Source organism: Salvelinus alpinus, chromosome 24 (genome assembly GCF_045679555.1).
Source record: "Salvelinus alpinus chromosome 24, SLU_Salpinus.1, whole genome shotgun sequence".
NCBI lineage: Eukaryota > Metazoa > Chordata > Actinopteri > Salmoniformes > Salmonidae > Salvelinus > Salvelinus alpinus.
This window is the reverse complement of record NC_092109.1, coordinates 31,952,404-31,979,531: the sequence shown is the minus strand read 5'-3', so window position 1 is coordinate 31,979,531 and position 27,128 is coordinate 31,952,404. Positions and strand designations below refer to the sequence as shown.

The 27,128-nt window shown below is 40.8% G+C and overlaps 1 protein-coding gene across 3 annotated transcripts; it reads right to left on the bottom strand.

The window, feature by feature from the left end:
- Positions 1 to 8,512: 8,512 nt before the first annotated feature.
- LOC139552639 (beta-1,4-galactosyltransferase 4-like) lies at positions 8,513 to 17,007 on the bottom strand. Of its 3 annotated transcripts, XM_071364541.1 has the most exons (8): positions 16,716 to 16,847; positions 15,488 to 15,602; positions 14,987 to 15,376; positions 10,683 to 10,915; positions 10,283 to 10,470; positions 9,941 to 10,063; positions 9,730 to 9,834; positions 8,513 to 9,629 (listed from the first exon to the last, which is right to left on the bottom strand). In XM_071364541.1, exons 3-8 carry the CDS (start codon positions 15,267 to 15,269, stop codon positions 9,494 to 9,496), a joined length of 1,068 nt encoding a protein of 355 aa, XP_071220642.1. In that variant the 5' UTR covers positions 15,270 to 15,376; positions 15,488 to 15,602; positions 16,716 to 16,847; the 3' UTR covers positions 8,513 to 9,493. The 3 variants fall into 3 exon arrangements, with proteins under 3 accessions (XP_071220642.1, XP_071220644.1, XP_071220645.1); XM_071364543.1 differs by lacking the exon at positions 15,488 to 15,602 and having other exon boundaries at positions 16,716 to 16,829; XM_071364544.1 differs by lacking the exons at positions 14,987 to 15,376; positions 15,488 to 15,602 and having other exon boundaries at positions 16,716 to 17,007.
- Between the last annotated feature and the right edge of the window lie 10,121 nt (positions 17,008 to 27,128).

Sequence of the window (27,128 nt, the reverse complement as noted above, 5' to 3'; positions counted from 1 at the left end):
GGTTTAGAGATTACTGACCCCTTTTATCCACACTTTTTTTGTTGCCATGGTCCTAACAGGAAATGTGCTCTCTGCCTTCCTGAATGCTCCCAAAGTACACAATTTCCTGTACAGAGAGCCTTGTTTGGAAAACAAAAACAGTTCTGAAGGAAGAGGGAAGTGGGGGGGGGGGGTGAAATGAGGGCTTGAAGGGTGCAGATGGGGAAAGGGGGGGTGTACACATGGTTCTTGTTACTGACTGCTTAGCTGTTTCATAATTTTCCCTCTACAGCAGACTGAAGCTTTCCAACCACGTGTTTAAAGCACGCTTCCTCCTATCGAAATAAATGTTCAACTGATAAGAATGAACCAATACTTTAAAAAACAACATTAATACAATTAAGTAGGCCTAAATACAAGGCTACTGGGTAGGTTGAATGACATTCAGGGTTTTCATTTAATTTCAAAGCATACAGCTGGATCTATAACACTAATAGTGTAGGATGTGGACTACTCAACATTAGACCATTTGAGGTCTGAAAACAGACATGAATGAACAATAACTAACGAACTGCTACAGTTATACATTTGTTTGATTTAAATTGTTTCTTGGAAATCTGTAGATCTGCTCAAAGTCTTGTTGCCCTCCTTGTTCAGACAAGAAATGAGTGCACTACCAAATTAATTCATTTTACATTACATGTGTCATTTAGCAGGCACTCTTATCCAGAGCAACTTACAGGAGCAATTAGGGTTAAGTGCCTTGCTCAAGGGCACAGACAGATTTTTCACCAAGTCAGCTCTGGGATTCAAACCAGCAACCTTTCGGTTATTGGACCAACACTATTAACGGCTAGGCTACCTGCCACCCTATTGACATACCCTTGATGTTTCTTAGCTGGTGTCAGAGCCACACTGTGTATAGAGTACAGCCATATTAGCACCTTTATTCAAAAAGAATATTGGTGTTGTAACAATACGAGAATTCCTCCCTCAATACCCTATGACTTGACCCACTGTAAACAAGAAAAACAGAGCAGTGAATTTAACAGATGTTTTTTATTGATTAACATTCAGCATAATGTGTATCCAAGTCTGTACTGTGTTGTGTTAACAAATGGCATATGGCATGGCATGGCATATTTGCTTTCACTGGACAAAACTTTCAGAAATAAACAGCACAATGCGGAAGTGTCAATTATCACTGAGCAAGTCATTAAAGTCATTAAAACTAGTTTTTCAACCACTCCACAAATTTCTTGTTAAACTATAGTTTTGGCAAGTCGGTTAGGACATCTACTTTGTGCATGACAAGTAATTTTTCCAACAATTGTTTAGACAGATTATTTCACTGTATCACAATTCCAGTGGGTCAGAAGTTTACATACACTAAATTGACTGCCTTTAAACAGCTTGGAAAATTCCAGAAAATGATTTCATGGCTTTAGAAGCCTCTGATTGACTCAAATGATGTCAATTAGCCTATTGGAGGTGTACCTGTGGATGTATTTCAAGGCCGACGTTCAAAATCAGTACCTCTTTGCATGACATCATGGAGAAATCAAAAAATATCAGCCAAGACCTCAAAACAAATTGTAGACCTCCACAAGTCTGGTTCATCCTTTGGAGCAAACGCCTGAAGGTACCGCGTTCATCTGTACAAACAATAGTACGCAAGTATAAACACCATGGGACCACGCAGCCATCATACCGCTCAGGAAGGAGAAGCGTTTTGTCTCCTAGAGATGAACGTACTTTGGTGCGAAAAGTGCAAATCAATCCCAGAATAGCAGCAAAGGACCTTGTTGAGATGCTGGAGGAAACAAGTATAAAAGTATCTATATCCACAGTAAAACAAGTCCTATATCGACATAACCTGAAAGGCCACTCAGCAAGAAAGAAGCCACTGCTCCAAAACCACCATAAAAAAGCCAGACTACGGTTTGTAACTGCACATGGAGACAAAGATCGTACTTTTTGGAGAAATGTTCTCTGGTCTGATGAAACAAAAATAGAACTGTTTGGTCATAATGACCATCGTTATGTTTGGAGGGAAAAAGGGGGAGGCTTGCAAGCCGAAGAACACCATCCCAACCGTGAAGCACGAGGGTGGCAGCATCATGTTGTGGGGGTGCTTTGCTGTAGGAGGGACTGGTGCACTTCACAAAATAGATGGCATCATGAGGGAGGAAAATTATGTGGATATATTTTAGCAACATCTCAAGACATCATTCAGGAAGTTAAAGCTTGGTCGACATATGGCTCTTCCAAATGGACAATGACCCCAAGCATACTTCCAAAGTTGTGGCAAAATGGCTTAAGGACACCAAATTCAAGGTATTGGAGTGCCAATCACAAAGCCCTGACCTCAATCCTATAGAAAGTTTGTGGGCAGAACTGAAAAAGCGTGTGCGAACAAGGAGGCCTACAAACCTGACTCAGTTACACCAGCTCTGTCAGGAGGAATGGGCCAAAATTCACCCAACTTATTGTGGGAAGCTTGTGGAAGCCTACCCGAAACGTTTGACCCAAGTTAAACAATTTAAAGGCAATGCTACCAAATACTAATTGAGTGTATATAAACTTCTGACCCACCGGTAATGTGATGAAAGAAATAAAAGCTGAAAAATATTTCTCTACTATTATTCTGACATTTCACATTCTTAAAATAAAGTGGTGATCCTAACTGACCTAAGACAGGGATTTCTACTAGGATGAAATGTCAGGAATTGTGAAAAACTGAGTTTAAATGTATTGGGCTAAGGTGCATGTAAACTTCCGACTTCAACTGTATACACACACACACATACAGCGCCTTTGGAAAGTATACAGACCACTTGACTTTTTCTACATTTTGTTACGTTACAGCCTTATTCTAAAATGGATTAAATAAAAACAAAATCCTCTGAAATCTATACACAACACCCCATAATTATGAAGTGAAATTATATGTTTTAATTATTTTTTTAAAATAGACATTTCAAGCCATGAGGTCGAAGGAATTGTCCGTAGAGCTCCGAGACAGGATTGTGTCGAGGCACAGATCTGGGGAATGGTACCAAAACATTTCTAAAGCATTGAAGGTCCTCATAAACACAGTGGCCTCCATCATTCTTAAATGGAAGAAGTTTGGAACCACCAAGATTCTTCCTAAAGCTGGCCGCCCAGCCAAACTGAGCAATCGGGGGAGAAGTGACCAAGAGCCTGATGGTCACTCTGACAAAGCTCTAGAGTTCCTCTGTGGAGATGGGAGAACCTTCCAGAAGAACACCATCTCTGCAGTACTCCACCAATCAAGCCTTTATGGTAGAGTGGCCAGACGGAAGCCACTCCTCAGTAAAGGGCACATGACAGCCCACTTGGAGTTTGCCAAAAGGAACCTAAAGACTCTCAGACCATGAAAAACAAGAATCTGTGGTGTAAAGAAACCAAGATGGAACTCTGGCCTGAATGCCAAGCGTCACATCTGGAGGAAACCTGGCACCATCCCTACGGTGAAGCATGGTGGTGGCAACATCATGCTGTGGAGATGTTTTTCAGCAGCAGGGACTGGGAGACTAGTCAGGATTGAGGCAAAGATGAACAGAGCAAAGTACAGAGAGATCCTTGATGAAGAGGGCTCTGGAGCAGTTTAGGATCTCAGAGTGGGGTGAAGGTTCACCTAACAAGACAACGACCCTAAGCACACAGCCAAGACAATACAGGAGTGGCTTCGGGAGATGTCTCTGAATGTCCTTGATTGGCCCAGACAGAGCACAGATTTGAACCGATCGAACAGCTCTGGAGAGACCTGAAAACAGCTGTGCAGCAACACTCCCCATCCAACCTGACAGAGCTTGAGATGATCTGCAGAGAAGAATGGGAGGAACTCCCCAAATACAGGTGTGCCAAGCTTGTAGCATCATAACCAAGAAGACTCGATGCTGTAATTGCTGCCAAAGTTGCTTCAACAAAGTACTGAATAAAGGGTCTGAATACTTAAGCAAATGTGACATCAGTTTATTTGCAGTAAATTAGCAAACATTTTTTAACCTCTTTTTGCTTTGTCATTATGGGGTATTGAGGGGGAAAAAACGATTTAATCAATTTTAGAATAAGGCTGTAACGTAACAAAATGTGGGAAAGGTCAAGGGGTCTGTATACTTTCCGAAGGCACTGTATGACTGTCAAGTAGGGTCAAACAAGGGTGTTTGTAGTTATAAGTTATAATTCGGGCCCATAGCTTTTCCAGGTGAGATCATGTTAGGACCCTTACTTTAGCACCAGGTCTTTAGCCATAAGGGTTATTTAATGGAACATTTGTTTTTGCTTAAAAGAAAGGTTCCAGTCAAGTGACCAGGCCTGCTGAGCCATATCTAACAACCCACACAGGGAGTCAACAGTTTCAACATATCCCATTGCCTTCATTGGTATTTTTTCCAAGGACAGCTGACTAATAGTACATGTAAGTAGGAGGTATTGCCTAGAGTGTTATCCTTATTCTAAGCTCTTGATGTCGGCTGTAGTGTGAAGTTGGCTTACATTTAAAATCCTACATCCTATGGTATCATGTGATATCTTGTTTGCTGGGCTCAAAGCTTAATGTTTCCAATGGTGCTCTGGCCATCCTGGCCTCCATTGAACTAATTTCTTTCTGCACAACAGGAAAAAGGGATGACATCATTTTGTCCATACAAAGGCTCAGACATCACACTCCTTCCCCTCTGAGTCCTTCCACAAAACTGTACTGGTGAAACTAGTGTTCCTTTCAGAGCACATCCTTCAAACTTGTAGTCAGAATACTAGATACAAATGTTTTACATTGCATAGTGTCCATCACATGGAGAGCAAAGCAAAGTGGGTAAAGAACAGGTACTTCTGTTTAAATTCTGCTAAGTACCCTACTTTATGAATCAGTCAATCCATTAAAAAAAAATTTAACATAAAAAACAACTTTACCCTATAGGCTACTTGAAGCCATGTTGCAAAAAAGCTACATAGCAAATCAAAGACTATCCCTAACTGAAACACAGTTGAGAATGACCTTTCGCTGATAGAAATAGATAAATTATCTTGAATTCACAACTTCCATCTTATTCATATGGGTTAACCCACCATATGTGACAGTATTGCTTCCGTCCCTCTCCTCGCCCCTGCCTGGGCTCGAACCAGGGACACTCTGCACACATCAACAACTGACACCCTCGAAGCATCGTTACCTATTGCTCCACAAAAGCCGCAGCCCTTGCAGAGCAAGGGGAACAACTACTTCAAGGTCTCAGAGCGAGTGACCGATTGAAACGCTATTAGCGCGCACCCCGCTAACTAGCTAGCCATTTCACACCGGTTACACATACACCCAATGAAAACCTACAAGACTAAACATGTGGTTTTCAAAGGAAATGTACAAAAAACAGAAAGGCCTCACCCAACATGGCACTCTTAATGAATCAGTCACTATGGCATCCCTAAATATTTTCTAACATGAATCATTCACTATCGTTCAGGTAGAGTAGGACCACAGAAACAAACCAAAACAATGAAGAACTTATATAGCTTTAACCTCACACTATTCAAATATCAATGAGGCATAAATTACAGAATATTTGTATGTTTTATTTAACCTTTACTTAACTAGGCAAGTCAGTTAAGAAGAAATTCTTATTTACAATGACGGCCCAAACCCGGACAACGCTGGGCAAATTGTGCACTGCCCTATGGGACTCCCAATCACGGGCAGATGTGATACAGTCTGGATTCAAACCAGGGACTGTAGTGACGCCTCTTGCACTGAGATGCAGTGCCTTAGACCGCTGCGCCACTCGGGAGCCCAAGCATACAGTACCAGTCCAAAGTTTGGAGACACCTACTCATTCCAGGGTTTTTCTTTATTTTTACTATTTTCTACGTTGTAGAATAGTAGTGAAGACAGAACTATATATTAACACATATGGAATCATGTAGTAACCTAACAAAAATTGTTAAACAAATCTAAATATATTATATATTTAGCTACCCTTCGCCTTGATGACAGCTTTGCACACGCTTGGCATTCTCTCAACCAGCTTCATGAGGTCGTCACCTGGAATGCATTTCAATTAACATGTGTGCATTGTTAAAAGTTCATTTGTGGAATTTCTTTCCTTCTTAATGCGTTTGAGCCAATCAAGTAGTGTTGTGACAAGGTAGTGGTGGTATACAGAATATAGCCCTATTTTGTAATATGTTGCCATATTATAGCAAGAACAGCTCAAATAAGCAAAGAGAAACAACAGTCCATCATTACTTTAAGACATGGTCAGTTAATCCAGAAAATGTCAAGGACTTTGAAAGTTTCTTCAAGTGCAGTTGCAAAAACCATCAAGCGCTATGATGAAACTGGCTCTCATGATGACCGCCACAGGAAAGGAAGACCAAGCGTTACCTCTGTTGCAGAGGATAAGTTCTTTAGAGTTACCAGTCTCAAATTGCAGCCCAAATAAATCCTTCAGAGATCAAGTAACAGACACATCTCAACATCAATTGTTCAGAGGAGATTACGTGAATCAGGCTTTCATGGTCGAATTGCTGCAAAGAAACCATTACTAAAGGACAACAATAAGATAGAGACTTGCTTGGGCCAAGAAACACGAGCAATGGACAGTAGACCAGTCGATTGGTCTGATGAGTCCAAAATTGCGATTTTTGGTTCCAACCGCCGTGTCTTTGTGAGATGCAAAGTAGGTGAACGGATGATCACTGTATGTTGTTCCCACCATGAAGCATGGAAGAGGAGGTGTGATGGTGCTTTGCTGTCAGTGATTTATTTAGAATTCAAGGCACACTTAACCGGCATGGCTACCACAGCATTCTGCAGCGATACGCCATCCCATCTGGTTTGAGCTTAGTGGGAGTATCATTTGTTTTTCAACAGGACAATGACCCAACACACATCCAGGCTGTGTAAGGGCTATTTGACCAAGAAGGAGAATGATGAAGTGCTACATCAGATGACCTGGCCTCCACAATCACCCGACCTCAACCCAATTGAGATGGTTTGGAATGAGTTGGACCGGAGAGTGAAGGAAAAGCAGCAAACAAGTGCTCAGCATATGTGGAAAATTCTTCAAGACTGTTGGAAAAGCATTCCAGGTAAAGCTGGTTGAGAGAATGCCAAAAGTGTGCAAGGCAAAAGGGTAGCTACTTTGAAGAATTTCAAATATAAAATACATTTTGATTTGTTGAGCACTTTTTTGGTTAGTACATGATTCCATACGTGTTATTACATAGTTTTGATGTCTTCACAATTATTCTACAATGTAGAAAATAGTAAAAAAATAATAATAATAACATTGAATGAGTAGGTGTGTTCAAACTATTGACTACTATTGGTACTGTATGTGTGAAAGAGCAGGCCATACCAAATCCATATACTCAAATATATATATATATATATATATATAAACAAATCTAAAACACATAATAGTCCTATTTCATTGGATAACATTTTTAAAATAGAATGTATTCTTGGTTTATGCCTATCTAAAAAGTGTCACATATAAATGGAGTGTGTGGTCCTGGTCAGTCCCTGGATGGGAGACCAGATGCTGCTGGAAGTGGTGTTGGAGGGCCAGTAGGAGGCACTCTTTCCTCTGGTCTAAAAAAGAAATATCCCAATGCCCCAGGGCAGTGATTGGGGACACTGCCCTGTGTAGGGTGCCGTCTTTCGGATGGGACGTTAAACGGGTGTCCTGACTCTCTGAGGTCATTAAAGATCCCATGGCACTTATCGTAAGAGTAGGGGTGTTAACCCCGGTGTCCTGGCTAAATTCCCAATCTGGCCCTCAAACCATCATGGTCACCTAATAATCCCCAGTTTACAATTGGCTCATTCATCCCCCTCCTCTCCCCTGTAACTATTCCCCAGGTCGTTGCTGCAAATGAGAACGTGTTCTCAGTCAACTTACCTGGTAAAATAACGGTAAAATAAAAATAAATAAAAATAACAGCCTAAATGGGACAACCCACAAGGAACTATGAATCAGCAATAACAAACAAAGTAGACCTCTGGTTCTATTAAAAACGTATTATTTAAAGATGCACTATGAAGAAATCACTCCGCTATTTCCGGTTTGCAAAAATGTATTTAGTCACAAACTGAAATTATGCAATCAAAGTATAGTGTAGAGAATCATTGTACCATCTAAACCACTGTGAAATATATTTTCCTTAACCAAAAATATTGTAATTTCAGCTGGTGTACAAAACCAAAAGAAGTAAAACGAAACTTAAGAACGGGAAGCATAGAAATTGCACACAGAGCAGATCTGCCGCTTCTTAAGACTTGCTTTCAATGCGAATGGCAGATCTATAACACACATTTCTACGTGAATGTGGTCAAGTCGCCCAAAACGTTACATATTGCAGCTTTAAGGCAACAGAAAGTATCATACAATATTACACATTTGACGTCTGTATGAGTTACTTCACAAATCTTGAATCAGCATATCCAAAATGTTGATCCAAAATATCAACCTTGTGATAAGTGTATAAAATGAAGCCATCTACACTGTAATATTGTAACAAGATTTATAAAAATTACAATTCATCTTAATGTAACATACTTTCATAAACATGGAACCATGTGAGAATGATCAATATATGTAAATGAGTCCCTTGTGTCCCATATTAGCTACTACATTCATCAAATAGGAATGAATTGAGAGCAATTCTTCATTTTCATTTGACAAGAGATTTTAAGAAATGATCAAATCCAGGTCTAACACCCAGGATTCTTTAGAATCAAAAACATGACAACATACTCTATTCGAATGCATATTACTTGTTGAAACAATCAAGTAACAACACACCTTAGCGGGAAAATCCTTAGTTGAAACAATAACAAAGCGCCACCTGACTCTGTTTTGGCAAAAAGCTGAGTGACGGGCCTGGAGAAATGTAAAACATTCAAATTAAATCGACAGAGCAAAGTACTGACCATACAAGATATCAAAATTATATTTTTAAGCATGTTTTGAGGCTATACAGTGTTTATTTACATGTACAATGTTTACAAACATTGGTGTAAAATAAGCTTATATATATATGTTGGTTTCTGATGGGGTACAACAGTTGAACTAAGCTCATAAAGCATTTATAAAAGTTACATTCTTCAAGAATCAATGGATAAATATCATTAATTTATAAGTCCCAAAATTGATGTAGCAATTGCAGATTTCCCCTTTAAGTCTAGGATAAATCAAATAATGCTCTGTTGTAGAGAAAAATATATATTTTGGTCTTACTCTCACCCCTAGAACCTGGTCACCAGGTTTGACTGGGCTTCCAGACTTACATTATGAGGACCTAGCAATTTTACATGCCCTGCTTGGAATGGTTTACAGTGAAAACTGAGTAGATCACATTAATTATGGTCAACAGCTACTGCCACTAACCTTCTGTTTGCGACCCTCTGGTAAGTAACATGTAGGCATGGACATGCCAGATCAATAATCCTGTACACACTGCAGTAAATGAAGAGAGGTGCTCCGAAGCATCAGTGCATTGGTTCGCCAATGTCAACGGTGACATTAATGTACAGAGGCGGCCTCTCAACTGATAGAGTACTGTAGGAGCAGGTGTTAAGGCCATCCTTTCTCCAGACTTTAGGTGTCCGTGCTAGCAAACGCATCCTGTGAAGGAGAAATTATTTCAGAATGAAATGAATTCAGCGACTAATAATATTTAGAATACAGCAAGCTATTTATTATTGATGTGTCCACCGTGACTCACCTGTCTTTATTGATTTCGTTGCCGCTATCTCTTTTATGAAATACCATGGTATAGCGTGCTATGAGAGGGGGGGGTCGTATAATTTCCATTTTCTGGAGCTCCACCCTACCAGAGACAAATTAAATCAATCATCAATCAATCAATAACATTCTGTATTGACTAAGATGTAATGAGAGATATGCAGAGGTCCAACATTTAGCAGTGGTCTCACCTGATGCGAAGGTCATCATCCTCCCCTCCCCATCCCCAGTAAGTGTTTGAAAAGCCGTTCACTTTGTGAAACTGGTCCTTCGTCATGGCCGTCACCCCTCCAAAGTACCCTTTGTATCGCAATCTACGACAGCAAAAAGACAAAAAACAAGACATAACAGACCTGTCCCCAGAACGCAATTAATAACTGAAATGTTTATGTTTGGACTTGGTAATGAATACTTATATTGATAGCGGCAACATCACTTTGTCATACAAAAGCATGGATGCTGTTTTGATGGCATATAGACATTTACCTGCTTTTAGATATAGGTGGATATGAGTTGAGAGCTGAGATACTTACTTGTACCCTGTGGCGTTCCTGCCGACCACTAAGTGTTTGGGCTGTTGGTCACACTTGTATAGGTTGTAGTCGTTCTCTGGAACCAGATCCACATCATGAAAAACGAAGCAATCCCAATCGTAGTCCTTGAGTGCCTCCAAGTACCCAACATTAAGTAGCTTGGCACGGTTAAACGTCACCTCTCCAGCCTGTCAAAACAAACAAATCAACTACAAATATCAATTTCATATCACTCAAAATCAGTGCAGCACTTTCCCCCATCAATATTCTCCAGTCAAGTGAAACATGTTGAACATTTAAATACTCGTCATGAAACGGTTATACAAATTTGAATTCACTCACAAATTATTAGAGTGAAACTGACATAATTTACTGTTACTACACATCATGAGAGTAATACCTGGTGGATGACGTAGATGCTGTAGTGCAGCTGCTGCCTCTGAAGGAAGGGGTGTAGGTGATGCAGGAGGTAGAGGAGGTGTTTCTCCCGGTTACGATGGGGAATGAGGATAGCCACACTCTGCTGGGCGAGGCAGTCTGGAGGCTGGTATTGGCCCTCAGCCACTCCACTGTTCTCACTCTCCACCTCCTTCAGCGTTAGAGAGTCCTCAAATGTGAGGTTTAGAGCTCCCTCTGTAGATAGACAATAGTAGGCCTAATGAATAGAGGCCGACCGATTAATTAGGGCCGATTTCAAGTTTTCATAACAATAGGTAATCAGCCTTTTTGGACGTCGATTATGGCTGATTATATTGCAAACCACGAGGAGACTGCATGGCAGGCAGACCACATGTTACGCGAGTGCAGCATCAAAAGGACCTTGTGGCTGCAAGGAGCCAAGGTAAGTTGCTGCTAGCATTAAACTTATTCTATAAAAAAAACAATCTTCACATAATCACTAGTTAACTACACATGGTTGATGATATTACTAGGTTAACTAGCTTGTTCTGCGTTGCATATAATCCATGCGGTGCCTGTTAATTTATCATCGAATCACAGCCTCCAACTTCGCCAAACGGGTGATGATTTAACAAAAGCGGATTCGCGGAAAAAAAGCACAATCTTTGCACAAATGTACTTAACCATAAACATCAATGCCTTTCTTAAAATCAATACACAAGTATATTTTTTTAAACCTGCATATTTAATTTAAATTAAAATGTATGTTAGCAGGCAAAATTAATTAGGGAAATTTTGTCATTTCTCTTGCATTCAGTGCAAGCAGAGTCAGGGTATATGCAGCAGTTTGGGCCACCTGGCTCGTTGCGAACTGTGTGAAGACAATTTCTTCCCAACAAAGACCGTAATTAATTTGCCAGAATTTTACATAATTATGACATAACATTGAAGGTTGTGCAACGTAACAGTAATATTTAGACTTAGTGTTGCCACCTGTTCGATCAAATACGGAACGGTTCCGTATTTCACTGAAAGAATAAACATTTTGTTTTCAAAATGATAGTTTCCGAATTTGACCATATTATTGACCAAAGGCTCGTATTTGTGTGTTTTTTATTAGAATTAAGTCTATGATTTGATAGAGCAGTCTGCTTGAGCGGTGGTAGGCAGCAGCAGGCTCGTAAGCATTCATTCAAACAGCACTTTACTGCATTTTCCAGCAGCTCTTAGCAATGCTTGATGCACAGCATTGCTTATGACTTAAAGCCTATCAACTCCCGAGATTAGGCTGGCAATACTAAAGTGTCTATAAGAACATCCAATAGTCAAAGGTATATGAAATACAAATGGTATAGAGAGAAATAGTCCTATAATAAACTACAACCTGAAGCTTCTTACCTGGGAATATTGAAGACTCATGTTAAAAGGAACCACCAGCTCTCATATGTTCTCATGTTCTGAGCAAGGAACTTAAACGCTAGCTTTTTTTACATGGCACATATTGCACTTTTACTTTCTTCTCCAACACTGTGTGTTTGCATTATTTAAACCAAATTGAACATGTTTCATTATTTATTTGAGAATAAATTGATTTTCTTTATGTATTATATTAAGTTAAAATAGAAGTGTACATTGTTCATTCAGTATTGTTGTAATTGTCATTATTACAAATATATATATATATTTAAAAATCATCCGATTAATCGGTATCAGCTTTTTTTTGGTCCTCCAATAATCGGTATCGGCGTTGAAAAATCATAATCGGTCGACCTCTAATAATGAAAATACAGACAACCAAATAGTAAAGCCTTCTGGACAAATTCATTATCTGTGCTTTAAATCAATCAACTCCATTGCAATATATTTACATGCACTAGTTTCCTAAAAAAAAGTATCTAAATATTATGAACTGCAAATCATTCCTAGTTAAATAAAAGTTTTGTTTTTTTATATGAAAAAATGCATAGTCTGGACCAGGGCTGTTCCTGGAGCGCTATCGTCCTCTAGGTTCACTCCAACCCTAATGTAACACGCAACTGGGTTTGGAGCGAAAACCCACAGGAGTTTAGCTCTCCAGGAACAGGGTTAGAGAGCCCTGGTATGGACAGATGATTGCAAACACGTGTGCGCGCATTTTGTTTGGGCCATTGACAAACACTAACTGTCTTCAAACTTGAATGTGTTTATGGAAACCCACTGTAATGCTGTGCAATCTGCATCCCATAGGTGTAGGCCTATAGATTGATTCCATATGAAACCAGGACAAAAAAAGACAATGATTTGGGTGATTGTCACAAGATTTAATCTATAGAATGGACCTTTGGAGGAAGTTTTGTTGACATTTGTATCTAAAAGCAGAATAAAATATTTTTTTAAATCCAAGTTGGCATATTTATGACATGTGGGCCTTACCCACCTTACATTTAGAGTTATGATCCAATTTGTAAGCATCACCAACAGAGTGAATGTGAAAATGGATTCAAAATGGTCACCCTATGCTGGTGATTTGTATGATAAGTAATGATACAAGTAACAGGAGGGCTGTGATTGGTTACATTGTATACTATGCCACTTTCTCTGTATAAAATAGTCCAGAGATCTCACTCTGGAACTTTGATATGGTCATAGAGTATCTTTTGTTCAACAATATATTCAACAAATTGGGGAAATAATTAATTTTTTCAAAATTCATGTTTATATTTTTAATATTCATAAATTAATGTAAGAAAATTGTTATTGAATTCAGAATCCTACTCATATTACAGAGCAAGCAGTAAAGCTTCATATACCACCAATCTATGAAACATTACGGAGTCTTATGTGGCCACATGCGGTTAGGCCCACATGTCATAATTATTTCTCAATTATGCTTTTAGATACAAATGTCAAATGTATGTCAACAAACCTTCTTCCAAAAATGTCGATGGATTAAATATCGTAAAAATCCAAAAAGCAATTGTCTTTTTTTGTCCTGGTTTCGTATGGAATCACTCAATACAATTACAACAGCTGTACACTTCCTGTCAACAAGGAGCCGTTGTATGTCGGCTACATGCTAATTGTTACCGCATAGGTAACCTCATCCCCAAGCTATTGCGCACAGTGCATATAGCCTTGGATATCAACCACTCAAATTTAGCCTTAAATGGGAGTGACCATATAATTATATGGGACTGACCAATTTAGTACAGTACTTGTCATCATTTAATTTTAGTGAATCACACGACTGAGGCGTGGCTCTGAGCTTGTGGTGTGCTAGAGTACAGGGAGGGTTACACGGAACCCAAACTGGCTGCGCACGTGTGCCATCGTGCATAAATGTATTTTGTCCCCCCACACCAAACGCGATCACGACACGCAGGTTAAAATGTCAAAAACTCTGAACCAATTACATTAATTTGGGGACAGGTCGAAAAGCATTAAACCTTTATGGCAATTTAGCTAACTTGCACTTGCTAGCTAATTTTTCCTATTTAGCTAGCTTGCTATTGCTAGCCAATTTGTCCAGGGATATAAACATTGAGTTGTTATTTTACCTGAAATGGACAAAGTCCTCTACTCCGACAATTAATCCACACATAAAATGGTCAACCGAATCGTTTCTAGTTCTCTCCTCCTATGCTTTTTCTTCTCTTGACTTTATATTGCGATTGGCAACTATCATAAATTAGGTGCATTACCGCCACCGACCTCATTCATCTTTCAGTCACCCACGTGGGTATAACCAATGAGGAGATGGGAGAGGCAGGATTGCAGCGCGATCTGCGTCAGAAATAGAAAGGAGTTCTATTTTAGCCCTCGGCAACACAGACACTCGTTGGTGCAATAATTGAATAATATAGATTTCTACATTTATTTTTGTGATGCTCGCGGTGTAGTCAGCCTGTTAGGGGTAGTGTTGTAGGAGATGATTAAGCCAATGCCTACGTGCCGGAAGTATTGAATAACGAAGGCCAAATTGGACGTTTTCGTCCATCAGACTGGAAATGAGATTATCACAGATTGCTACAGTATGTGAAAATAATCAAAATGAGCCACAGCCTAGCAGTGTTTAGGAGTAACAAATGCTTGTTACACAATCCCTACATAAAACATTAAAGTATTTACTTGATTACCAATGTTATTCTCTCCACATTAAGCCACACCGTACATAATGTTCTTTAAAAGGAATGATATAGTAACATGGCATTATCATCGTTCTTTACAAGGAATTATACAGTAACATGGCATCATCAGTATGTAGTTTATAGAAAGGCCCGTATCAAGCTTACAATTACATCTGTGGATACTTGAGTCTGTACTTACGGAGCAGTGGCGATTTCTCAGGACAGCTTTGTTTTGATGGTGAGGTGTCAAGGAGAGGATTGGAGAAGACCTGTGTCACTGATCTCCACGAGTCTCCTTCTCCCCCACTCAGGACCTCAGTATTATCAGCAAGTGTTTGCGCTGGCAAAAGGGTTCCCTGAATTGCTTTCACTGTTTCACCGGCAAAAGTGGCGTACCAAGCCAAGACGGAGACGGAGAGCAGCAACAGTATCATATACTTGCACTTCCGGAAAAACATGGACACAGCAGGACAGACTCCCATGGTTTCTTAGTTGTAGATGTTCAGCATCAAATCCCCCAAAATGTGGTAGGCTTCAGTCTTGGTTTACGACATCTGGTTCTCCTCTGCAGCAGCCACAGGAGGAATAACTGGGTAGAGAGCACCAGTACCCCTGATCACTCATCCCATGATGACACAACATTCTGGGGAAGTTTCATAATCATTGTCACTAATGTAAAAATAAAAAGCATTCGGCCTACTTTGAATTATTTTGTTGATTTTCCACTGGTGCAAAGTTTAAATTCAGAGAAAATCCAGTCCATGTGAATGAAGGTGGGTCAGTTAAAAGGAACTAAATTCTTCTGCCCGCTGTACCTGGACATGAATTAAGAAATACTTAAATTTTCATCGACACTACCTACTTGCATTTGTAGCATTCCACCAGGGCATTATGTCACAACTAGCCTTGGGCACCCAGGCTTCAGTGAATACCTGTGACAGAGGCTAGGCCTATGCGACAACAGAATTCACAGTAGGCTACTTTACCTTGGCTGTACACTCACTGTGGTGTTTAATCTATATACTCCCGCCACCCAAAAGGAAAAGTAACTTAAGTGGAACGATTCTCTTTTCCTCTTCACTCACACCTGTTTGCTCTTTGGTTTCATGTTGTTGACACGGCTTCAAGCCATTGTCTTTCAATGCACACAATTCATGGATGTCCTGGATAGTAATCCTAGGCTGTAACTGTAGACTGTTTTTGTGTGTGCTTAGCTTAAACACATCACATTGCCAAGTTGTTCTTATTTCTCTTCACATAACCAAAATGGGATACCTATAATCCTAATCTAAACTGTGTTTAGGCAAGCTTAAATGACTAAAGAACAGGCCCATGACAAAAAACAAACAGTTGATGTAAAATGGTAACTTTACAAATTAGCAGCTAACTTGTTAGCTAGCTACCTATTAGGTGTTGTGGAATTGAAACATGACATAGCCAGTAGCCTTCTGCCCAACTGTAGTGACAGTGAGTGAATGTATTTGTTTTTTGAATGCTGCCTACTACACATTCAATGTTACTCAAACTGGCTGTAGCTAGCTAACGTTGACTAGATTGGTGCCGACATATTTTTGGGTGGTCAAAGTTGGAAAGAGTTGATTAAGCACCACGCAAAATTAAATACTACGTTCACCTGATTTGCAAACTTTGAACAGTGACACATACTTTAGAAGATGACAAATGGCTAGTGTTACTCAACCAAGAGGCTAGCAGGTAGCTAACTAGCTAGCAGTAAGTAGCTCGTGAAGTGTATCGTTATCCAATGCAAATAGCATTGTAGTTAGCTAGCCAGCTAACAGCTACTGCGACCATTGTGTCAGATAGCTATCAAGGTAGAAATTAAATCCCAAAATACAAGTTACATTTTACACAGCATTTGCCGTTTTTAACGACAAATATTTTTTTCTTGGAGAAGGAAGATGTCTTGCCTGTGAGATGCCTCGAGTTCTGATGTTGTTTTGGGCTGGATCCTGGCTGGCTACTACTTTCGCAAACACCGCTACGTGGAAGAATGTGAGCGTTAGGACCAGGTTCAAGACTCATGTCCAGTTCAAAACAACTGGGAACTCGGAAAAATACGTGGTCAAATATGTCATCTTCAGGTCGGAAAGTCGGAGTTCTATAAAGATTTGTAATTCCGAGTTGGATGACCGTTCAAATCGATTTTCCCAGTCGGAAGGCAGATAATTCCGAGTTCCCAGGTGTTTTGAACGCGGCACCACAGGTAAACATAAAGGGATATGGGATTATAATGATGACAGAACTACCCGAGTTTGTATTTTGAATTTCGTGGTTGCAAGTACAATTGGCAAATGTGTAATTTAATTTTGCAAGCTTGTATCATAATGGGTGAAAAATGTAACAACGATCACAAACATGTAATTTTACATTTGAATACATTCAATAAGATTTGTAAGAATAATTTTAATAATTATTACAAAACTATTTACGAGTTTAAATATTCTGCTGTGAATCAAAAATACACTTGCAAATTTTGAATCTGCGCACGCTCTGAATTCTGTCACATTACCATTACTTAATTCCAGTCTATTTATTGATTAATTGGTGACTGAAAAAGTTGGCATGGTGGAGAAAGGCTGCATGTTGTCAGATGTTTAAATTACCATAGTAGTTAGTAAAAATTTAAAAACAATAGGCGTGCGAGTTTCAGTGGCCTTACAGGTTCGTTACAAATTGGTGACAGAGGTGGGATCAGCACGTAAACTAGCGAGCTTGGCTAACTTTAGATCGCGGCTTGAACATACGCTTTTTTTTTACCGAGCTGCGCACCAAACTTCAGAAAGATTGTGAAAAAAACAAGTTTACAGTCATTACTATTACTGTTTTTATTTGTTCAAGATAAGAACTTTCCTGTGACTGGAATAAGAATTTTATAATTTATTTCGGCATGTCCATGCGAAGTCGTGACAAAAAAAACAAAGGAAGAAGCTAGCCGTTCTATTGCTAATCAACAAGAGAGAAACGTGCTTATAGACAACTGCCATAACTACGCTTGCCCTATGGATAATATGCTTTCGAATGCTGTTGAAGATGACGAATTCCCCTCTTTACCGGTTACTCCGTGCAAACCTCCACCCTCCAATAAACCCAACGTGAACTCTGACATCATCAAATAAAATAAAATGTATTTATATAGCCCTTCGTACATCAGCTGATATCTCAAAGTGCTGTACAGAAACCCAGCCTAAAACCCCAAACAGCAAGCAATGCAGGTGTAGAAGCACGGTGGCTAGGAAAAACTCCCTAGAAAGGCCAAAACCTAGGAAGAAATCTAGAGAGGAACCAGGCTATGAGGGGTGGCCAGTCCTCTTCTGTCTGTGCCGGGTGGAGATTATAACAGAACATGGCCAAGATGTTCAAATGTTCATAAATGACCAGCATGGTCAAATAATAATAATCACAGTAGTTGTCGAGGGTGCAGCACCTCAGGATTAAATGTCAGTTGGCTTTTCATAGCCGATCATTAAGAGTATCTCTACCGCTCCTGCGATCTCTAGACAGTTGAAAACAGGAGGTCTGGGACAGGTAGCACGTCCGGTGAACAGGTCAGGGTTCCATAGCCGCAGGCAGAACAGTTGAAACTGGAGCAGCAGCACGGCCAGGTGGACTGGGGACAGCAAGGAGTCATCATGTCAGGTCGTCCTGAGGCATGGTCCTAGGGCTCAGGTCCTCCGAGAGAGAGAAAGAAAGAGAGAATTAGAGAGCGCATACTTAAATTCACACAGGACACCGGATAAGACAGAAGTACTCCAGATATAACAAACTGACCCTAGCCCCCCAACACATAAACTAATGCGGCATAAATACTGGAGGCTGAGACAGGAGGGGTCAGGAGACACTGTGGCCCCATCCGATGATACCCCCAGACAGGGCCAAACACCAACTTACCATCCTGAGACAAGGCCGAGTATAGCCCACAAAGATCTCCGCCACGGCACAACCCAAGGGGGGGCGTCAACCCGGACAGGAAGATCACGTCAGTGACTCAACCCACTCAAGTCACGCACCCCTCCTAGGGACGGCATGAAAGAGCACCAGTAAGCCAGTGACTCAGCCCCTGTAATAGGGTTAGAGGCAGAGAATCCCAGTGGAGAGAGGGGAACCGGCCAGGCAGAGACAGCAAGGGCGGTTCGTTGCTCCAGAGCCTTTCCGTTCACCTTCACACTCCTGGGCCAGACTACACTCAATCATAGGACCTACTGAAGAGATGAGTCTTCAATAAAGACTTGAAGGTTGAGACAGAGTCCGCGTCTCTCACATGGGTAGGCAGACCATTCCATAAAAATGGAGATCTATAGGAGAAAGCCCTGCCTCCAGCTGTTTGCTTAGAAATTCTAGGGACAATTAGGAGGCCTGCGTCTTGTGACCGTAGCGTACGTGTAGGTATGTACGGCAGGACCAACTCGGAAAGATAGGTAGGAGCAAGCCCATGTAACGCTTTGTAGGTTAACAGTAAAACCTTGAAATCAGCCTTTGCCTTAACAGGAAGCCAGTGTAGGGAGGCTAGCACTGGAGTAATATGATCACATTTTTTGGTTCTAGTCAGGATTCTAGCAGCCGTATTTAGCACTAACTGAAGTTTATTTAGTGCTTTATCCGGGTAGCCGGAAAGTAGAGCATTGCAGTAGTCTAACCTAGAAGTAACAAAAGCATGGATAAATTTTTCTGCATCATTTTTGGACAGAAAATTATTTTTGCAATGTTACGTAGATGGAAAAAAGCTGTCCTTGAAACAGTCTTGATATGTTCGTCAAAAAAGAGAGATCAGGGTCCAGAGTAACGCCGAGGTCCTTCACAGTTTTATTTGAGACGACTTTACAACCATCAAGATTAATTGTCAGATTTAACAGAAGATCTCTTTGTTTCTTGGGACCTAGAACAAGCATCTCTGTTTTGTCCGAGTTTAAAAGTAGAACGTTTTCAGCCATCCACTTCCTTATGTCTGAAACACAGGCTTCTAGCGAGGGCAATTTTGGGGCTTCACCATGTTTCATTGAAATGTACAGCTGTGTGTCATCCGCACAGCAGTGAAAGTTAACATTATGTTTTCGAATGACATCCCCAAGAGGTAAAATATATAGTGAAAACAATAGTGGTCCTAAAACGGAACCTTGAGGAACATCGAAATGTACAGTTGATTTGTCAGAGGACAAACCATTCACAGAGACAAACTGATATCTTTCCGACAGATAAGATCTAAACCAGGCCAGAACTTGTCCGTGTAGACCAATTTGGGTTTCCAATCTCTCCAAAAGAATGTGGTGATCGATGGTATCAAAGGCAGCACTAAGGTCTAGTAGCACGAGGACAGATGCAGAGCCTCGGTCTGACGCCATTAAAATGTCATTTACCACCTTCACAAGTGCAGTCTCAGTGCTATGATGGGGTCTAAAACCAGACTGAAGCATTTCGTACACATTGTTTGTCTTCAGGAAGGCAGTGAGTTGCCAGACAACAGCTTTTTCAAAAAGAATTGAGAGGAATGGAAGATTCGATATAGGCCGATAGTTTTTTATATTGTCTGGGTCAAGGTTTGGCTTTTTCAAGAGAGGCTTTATTACTGCCACTTTTAGTGCGTTTGGTACACATCCGGTGGATAGAGAGCCGTTTATTATGTTCAACATAGGAGGGCCAAGCACATGAAGCAGCTCTTTAAGTAGTTTAGTTGGAATAGGGTCCAGTATGCAGCTTGAAGGTTTAGAGGCCATGATTATTTTCATCATTGTGTCAAGAGATATAGTACTAAAACACTTAAGTGTCTCTCTTGATCCTAGGTCCTGGCAGAGTTGTGCAGACTCAGGACAGCTGCGCTTTGGAGGAATACGCAGATTTAAAGAGGAGTCCGTAATTTGCTTTCTAATGATCATGATCTTTTCCTCAAAGAAGTTAATGAATTTATTACTGCTGAAGTGAAAGCCATCCTCATTTGGGGAATGCTGCTTTTTAGTTAGCTTTGCGACAGTATCAAAAATAAATGTTGGATTCTTCTTATTTTCCTCAATTAAATTGGAAAAATAGGATGATCGAGCAGCAGTGAGGGCTCTTCGATACTGCACGGTACTGTCTTTCCAAGCTAGTCGGAAGACTTCCAGTTTGGTGTGGCGCCATTTCCGTTCCAATTTTCTGGAAGTTTGCTTCAGAGCTCGGGTATTTTCTGTATACCAGGGAGCTAGTTTCTTATGACAAATGTTTTTAGTTTTTAGGGGTGCAACTGCATCTAGGGTATTGCGCAAGGTTAAATTGAGTTCCTCAGTTAGGTGGTTAACTGATTTTTGTCCTCTGACGTCCTTGGGTAGGCAGAAGGAGTCTGGAAGGGCATCAAGGAATCTTTGTGTTGTCTGAGAATTTATAGCACGACTTTTGATGCTCCTTGGTTGGGGTCTGAGCAGATTATTTGTTGCGATTGCAAACGTAATAAAATGGTGGTCCGATAGTCCAGGATTATGAGGAAAAACATTAAGATCTACAACATTTATTCCATGGGACAAAACTAGGTCCAGAGTATGACTGTGGCAGTGAATAGGTCCAGAGACATGTTGGACAAAACCCACTGAGTCGATGATGGCTCTGAAAGCCTTTTGGAGTGGGTCTGTGGACTTTTCCATGTGAATATTCAACACAGTCTCACATTCAATTCACGCATATATGTACAAAATGTATTTCAGCAGATTTCGTGCGTTTTTGTGTGTTTTCGTCTGGCTTAATTCGTGAGAAAAGACACGAATTTATGTGCTTCTTAATTTGTGCGAAAAGACACAAATTTAACCAGTAGGCTACACAAGCCTTTGCAACAACCATATAGACGCGATAATTTGTATTTCATTTTTGTTCTTCTTAATGGCTAATTCAACATCATGAATATACAGAAATGTTGTCTTTGTTTAACCATGTTTTAAAATGTGTCGTTGTATGCCTATATGTACTGTTTTAGACTTGCTGAACAGAATTTTTGAGAAAATTTACGTGCGACTTAATTCGTGGGAAATATTGTTTTATTAATGCCAATGCTGTTTTCTGTGCTTGATTTCGCTTAATACTTTGGATACTGGTGCACTTGTAATCAGAACGCCTTTTTGTCATGTAGGCAACCATACACGATTTTCTTCATAACCCATTTCATATTTCGTGGAGCCTAAATTACACCATTTCTTCATAATGCATGTATTACATGTTAATGTAAAATAATGAATTATGTTGGCTTACACTTATGGCCTTTCCAAGGCCTTTCCATACCTTAAGGGAACATTTTAGCACTCGCCATATGGTTAGTGAGAAACGCCACATTGCAAATGTACGGTCCCTTACTAGACGTACTGCAACGTTTCTAAAATTCGCGGACAGCGTCGGGCCGTGCGCGGGGGAGAGATCTTTCAGGAAGTCATCAAACGAAATCTCTCAGACGTTCGGTTTCTGTTTTATAAAAATAACACATTTTGGTCATTTTTCCGCAGTTTCGGAAATTCCCACCAGAGGGAAAATAAATAATATTGCAAATGCACAAGCACATTGCAAATGCATGTGGCCTTTTCTCCTAAACGGAAAATATTTCGAAGACGTAATGGACAGTTGGCCCCGAACAAGATGGCGTCGAGGCCTCAACGCTTTTTGAGTTATGGCCATTTTTCTGGGATTAAAGGTCAAAAACGCAAAGTAGGGTGCTAATTTGACCGCTTCACGTCAAAGTACATAAGCATACGGTGTCAGGAAAAAAAGAACCAGCCATTTATCTATCGTAATTTAAGAGAAATCGTACATTGACAAATTGGTAATGTTCACAAAAAGGAGTAAAAAAAAAAAAGTTACAGATCCAGTTCGTAGTGTGTTCAGACGAACATTTTTTAAGTGGGTCTCGAAGCTCTGCCAGAATTCTGTGATTTTATGTGATTTTATGAAATAACACACACTCATTTAACCCTCTGTAAATAAGTCAGTTCTTAACATAAAGACTTAAAACTCAATATTATATAAGAGCCTACCCCAAGGAGGATATGTGTTCACTTTCAGCTTCCTATGTCAACCGGAGGTACCTTCAAATGGTGCCATAGGGTCAGTTTCGAAGGGTTAAAAAGGTCAGATCTGCCTCCCGGGTGGCGCAGTGGTCTAGGGCACTGCATCGCAGTGCTAGCTGCACCACCAGAGTCTCTGGGCTCGCGCCCAGGCTCTGCCGCAGCCGGCCGCGACCGGGAGGTCCGTGGGGCGACGCACAATTGGCCTAGCGTCGTCCGGGTTAGGGAGGGTTTGGCCGGTAGGGATATCCTTGTCTCATGGCGCTCCAGCGACTCCTGTGGCGGGCCGGGGGCAGTGCGCGCTAGCCAAGGGGGCCAGGTGCACGGTGTTTCCTCCGACACATTGGTGCGGCTGGCTTCCGGGTTGGAGGCGCGCTGTGTTAAGAAGCAGTGCGGCTTGGTTGGGTTGTGCTTCGGAGGACGCGTGGCTTTCGACCTTCGTCTCTCCTGAGCCCATACGGGAGTTGTAGCGATGAGACAAGATAGTAATTACTAGCGATTGGATACCACGAAGAAAAGGGGATAAAAGGATGGAGTGAAAAAGTACGGTGCTTAAAGACACACAAAGCCTGCAATGGCATTGCCATTATCTCCAGGCCGTGCCGAGTTCAACGAGATGCCCCGCTTGACCGTAGCTCGCTCTGTCTGAGTGCAGCGACAGGGACAAGAAGAAGGACCCAAATGACCCTTTGACCTCAATTTCATATTTTTTTGCTTTTGGGAGACAGAGAGAGAACCGTTAAGGTTAGAAGCACAATTTGACCTCAGGAACGTTCCTAAGGTCCTCCCGATCTGTGCAAGCCTAACATTGACCGTGTGGCATTAACCCTTAACAGTTAAAAGAAGGTGTTTACATCAAACGTGTTCATTATCTCGATATGTGGATTGAGAAATCAAATGGAACCTTGTTTACAAGTCTATATAGAAAAGAAACGGACAGAAATACTCTATTACAGGGTGACAGCTTCCACCCTAAGCCATTAAAAAGAGGACTTCCAAGAAGCCAATTTTTTAGACTGCGCCGTATATGCCACTCCACAGATGATTATCTAGAAAAAGCAGCGGAGATGCGCATGAGGTTTCTAAAAAGAGGCTATTCGTCACAATGTGTGGATGAAGCTCATAACTTGGCATTGGAAAAAACACGAGATGAACTGCTACAAAAAAGACCCGCTAAAGCTACAGAACACTCCGTAATGTTCACAACTACATATACTTTGAATTCGCGAAAAGTGGGAGAGGTGGTCAAGAAACACTGGCATATTTTATCATCGGACCCAGCTTTGCCGGCTGAATTTAAATATCCACCACGTATTGTGTATAGGAGAGGTCGCAATTTACGCGATAAATTGGTTCATGCCAACTGCCAGCCACTTAAGAAAATTAGCCAAGCACTTTTACGCCCTCTACCAAATGGTAGCTATAAATGCAGAGGATGCGCACAGTGCAACAATATGATGAAGTGTCAATATTTCTGTCACCCACACACAGGAAAAAGGTTCCAAATAAATGACATTATTACGTGTTCCACCACCCATGTTATTTACATTATTAAATGTCCATGTGGGCTCTGTTATGTCGGTAAAACCACCCGCTCTCTCAAACAGAGAATTAGTGAACATAAAAGTTCAATCAGGAGAAACGACAGGGATTATCCAGTCGCTGTACATTTCAATGACATGAAGCATGACATTTCCACCTTTAGATTTTGTGGCATAGAGAAAGTTAAGATATCAGACAGGGGAGGTGATATTAATAATACTCTGAGTAAAAGAGAATGTTTTTGGATTTTCACCCTCCAGACATTGTTTCCAAAAGGACTTAATGATGAAATGCCTTTGTATGTTATGCTGTGAATTGGAACATGAAATGTGTGTCTCTTGTAGATTATTCTGACGTTTTTCATATGATGTACCCAATGACTAATGAACTTGCTATGTCCTCATTGAGATTATACAGAAGTGTTCAATACGCCTTATTTATACACTTTTGTAATATTTATGAAATGCACATTGTTATATTTGGTAGCACTTATTTATTTTCCTTTGCCTCCAACCCCCTTCGATGTGTAGAACGGATGTGGGTGGGGCCAGGTCTACATAAGGGTGCAACTTTCAAAAAATCCCAAAAGCTCTGACGAAGGCCGTGTGGCCGATACGTAAGCTTATTAAATATCGGTGATACTATCAAGAGCAGTGTGCGGTTTCCTTTTTCCTTCATCTTGTTCAATTGTTGCCATGCACCTGCAAATAAGATTGCTCAGATGTGCGAGTGCCTTTTTGAATTTGTACATCAAACAGTTTACAATGACATGTCTCCCCATAGGAATACATTGCCTGCTCCCCTAAATTCAACCTGAAGCCTATGTGGGTTAATAATGCCTTATGAACCTGTCTTCGATAACAATCCATCAGGCCACTATGAGGTCTACCTGTGTCGATTCTAAGCTTCCTGGAGCAACCGGAAGTGGTTAAATCACCCTAAAATTGTTTGCCATACCCAACCTGCAGTTTGAGAGAAATAGTGCATTCAACCCTATGTAAATCAGTGAGTTCTTAACGTATAGACTTAAAACTCATGATTCTGTAAAAGCCCACTCCAATGAGGATATGTGTTTACTTTCAGCTTCCTGTGCCAACCGGAAGTGCCATAATTGGTGTCAAAAGGGCTGTTTCGAAGGGATAAAAAAGTCAAATCCTTCCAAAACGTAATATATGTGAATAGGCAACCCTCATGAACTGTAAATCAGTCATTCATCCCATCAGATTTCAAGGAAAAATGTACACACCCACACAGAAAAGATGGAGTGACACACTGAGGGGCTTAGAGGCAGACAGTGCCTGCAATAGTTACTTTTGTTCGAACCTTTAAAGAATCGTCAGACCTAGAGTTCTGAAACTTTACAAACCTGTTCTAGAGCTCAGGTCGATTAAGCACGGTGAGTTATGTGGCTCTAGAAGGTTCTCGGACCGATTAAAAAGCCTTGTGCATTTGCATTGACTTCAATTCATTTTGAGCATTACGAAAATGGTGACATTTAGAAAAGTCCCAGAGTTGCAAGACTAGGTGCATTGAAACCGGCTCGGCCCATAGAGACGGACCCCGACATTTCTGTCCGATAGCTCATTCAAGGACCCCGTAGCAAGGCATGGAAAAAAGTGGAATTTCAGCACCAATTAAGGTTTTGCTCGGGCACCGAATGACCTATCGAGCCGAAACTTGGGATTCGAGGTCGCCTCACATAGGGCTAAACATAATGTGAGAACTGGACCCGCAGCTAGAACATAACTACGTATTATTTGTTTTTTTATGATTTAAATGGAAGGCGCTGTGAATTTTGGGCCTGCTCTGAAATATGTGATAGTTGGCTTCTAAACGAGTTGGAAAAAGTGAGTTTGGAGTCAGATGGTATCAGTTTGGTGTCTGAAAATATCTAATTGGCTGATGGACACTGACTTGCTAGTTGACTTTTGTGCATTTGCTATATGTTTCAACAGTGAAAAACCACCAAAATAGCATTCTGAAATCACCACTAAAAATGACATCACCATAGTCTCCAGGCCGTGCCGAGTTCAACGAGATGCCCCGCTTGACCGTAGCTTGCTCGGTCTGAGCGCAGCTACAGTGACAAGAAGATGACCCTTGACCTACATTTCAAGTCTTTTGCTTTTGGGAGACAGAGAGAGAACTGTTAAGGTTTAGAAGCACAATTTGACCTCAGGAACGTTCCTAAGGTCTCTGTGCAAGCCTAACCTTGACCGTGTGGCATTAACCCTTAACAGTTAAAAGAAGGTGTTTACATCAAACAGTTTACAATGACATCTCACCCCATAGGAACACATTGCCTGCACCCCTAAATTCAACCTGAAGCCTATGTGGGTTATGAATGTCTTATGAACCTGTCTTCAATGACAATCCATCAAGCCACTATGAGGTCTACCTGTGTTGATTCTAAGCTTCCTGGAGCAACCGGAAGTGATAAAATCACCCTAAAAGTGTTTTGCCATACCCAACCAGCAGTTTGTGATATATAGTGCATTCAACCCTGTGTAAATCAGTCAGTTCTTAACGTATAGACTTAAAACTCAGGATTCTGTAAAAGCATACCCCGATCAGGATATGTATTTACTTATAGCTTCCTGTGCCAACCGGAAGTGCCTTAATTGGGGTCATAGGTGCTGTTTCGAAGGTTTAAAAAAGTCAGATCTTTCCAAAACTTTAAATGTGTGAATTGGTCAACCCTCATGAACTGTAAATCAGTAATTTCTCTAAACAGATGTCAAAGAAAAGCTCTCTCACACACACACACACACA

Excerpts from the sequence above, each read along its gene's own strand:
- LOC139552639 (XM_071364541.1), bottom strand. The coding sequence starts at position 15,269 with ATGGGAGTCTGTCCTGCTGTGTCCATGTTTTTCCGGAAGTGCAAGTAT. Across the intron at positions 10,064-10,282 it reads AGGAACGCCACAGGGTACAA|ATTGCGATACAAAGGGTACT; the intron begins GTAAGTATCTCA and ends TTGCTGTCGTAG. Across the intron at positions 9,835-9,940 it reads GATGATGACCTTCGCATCAG|GGTGGAGCTCCAGAAAATGG; the intron begins GTGAGACCACTG and ends TGTCTCTGGTAG.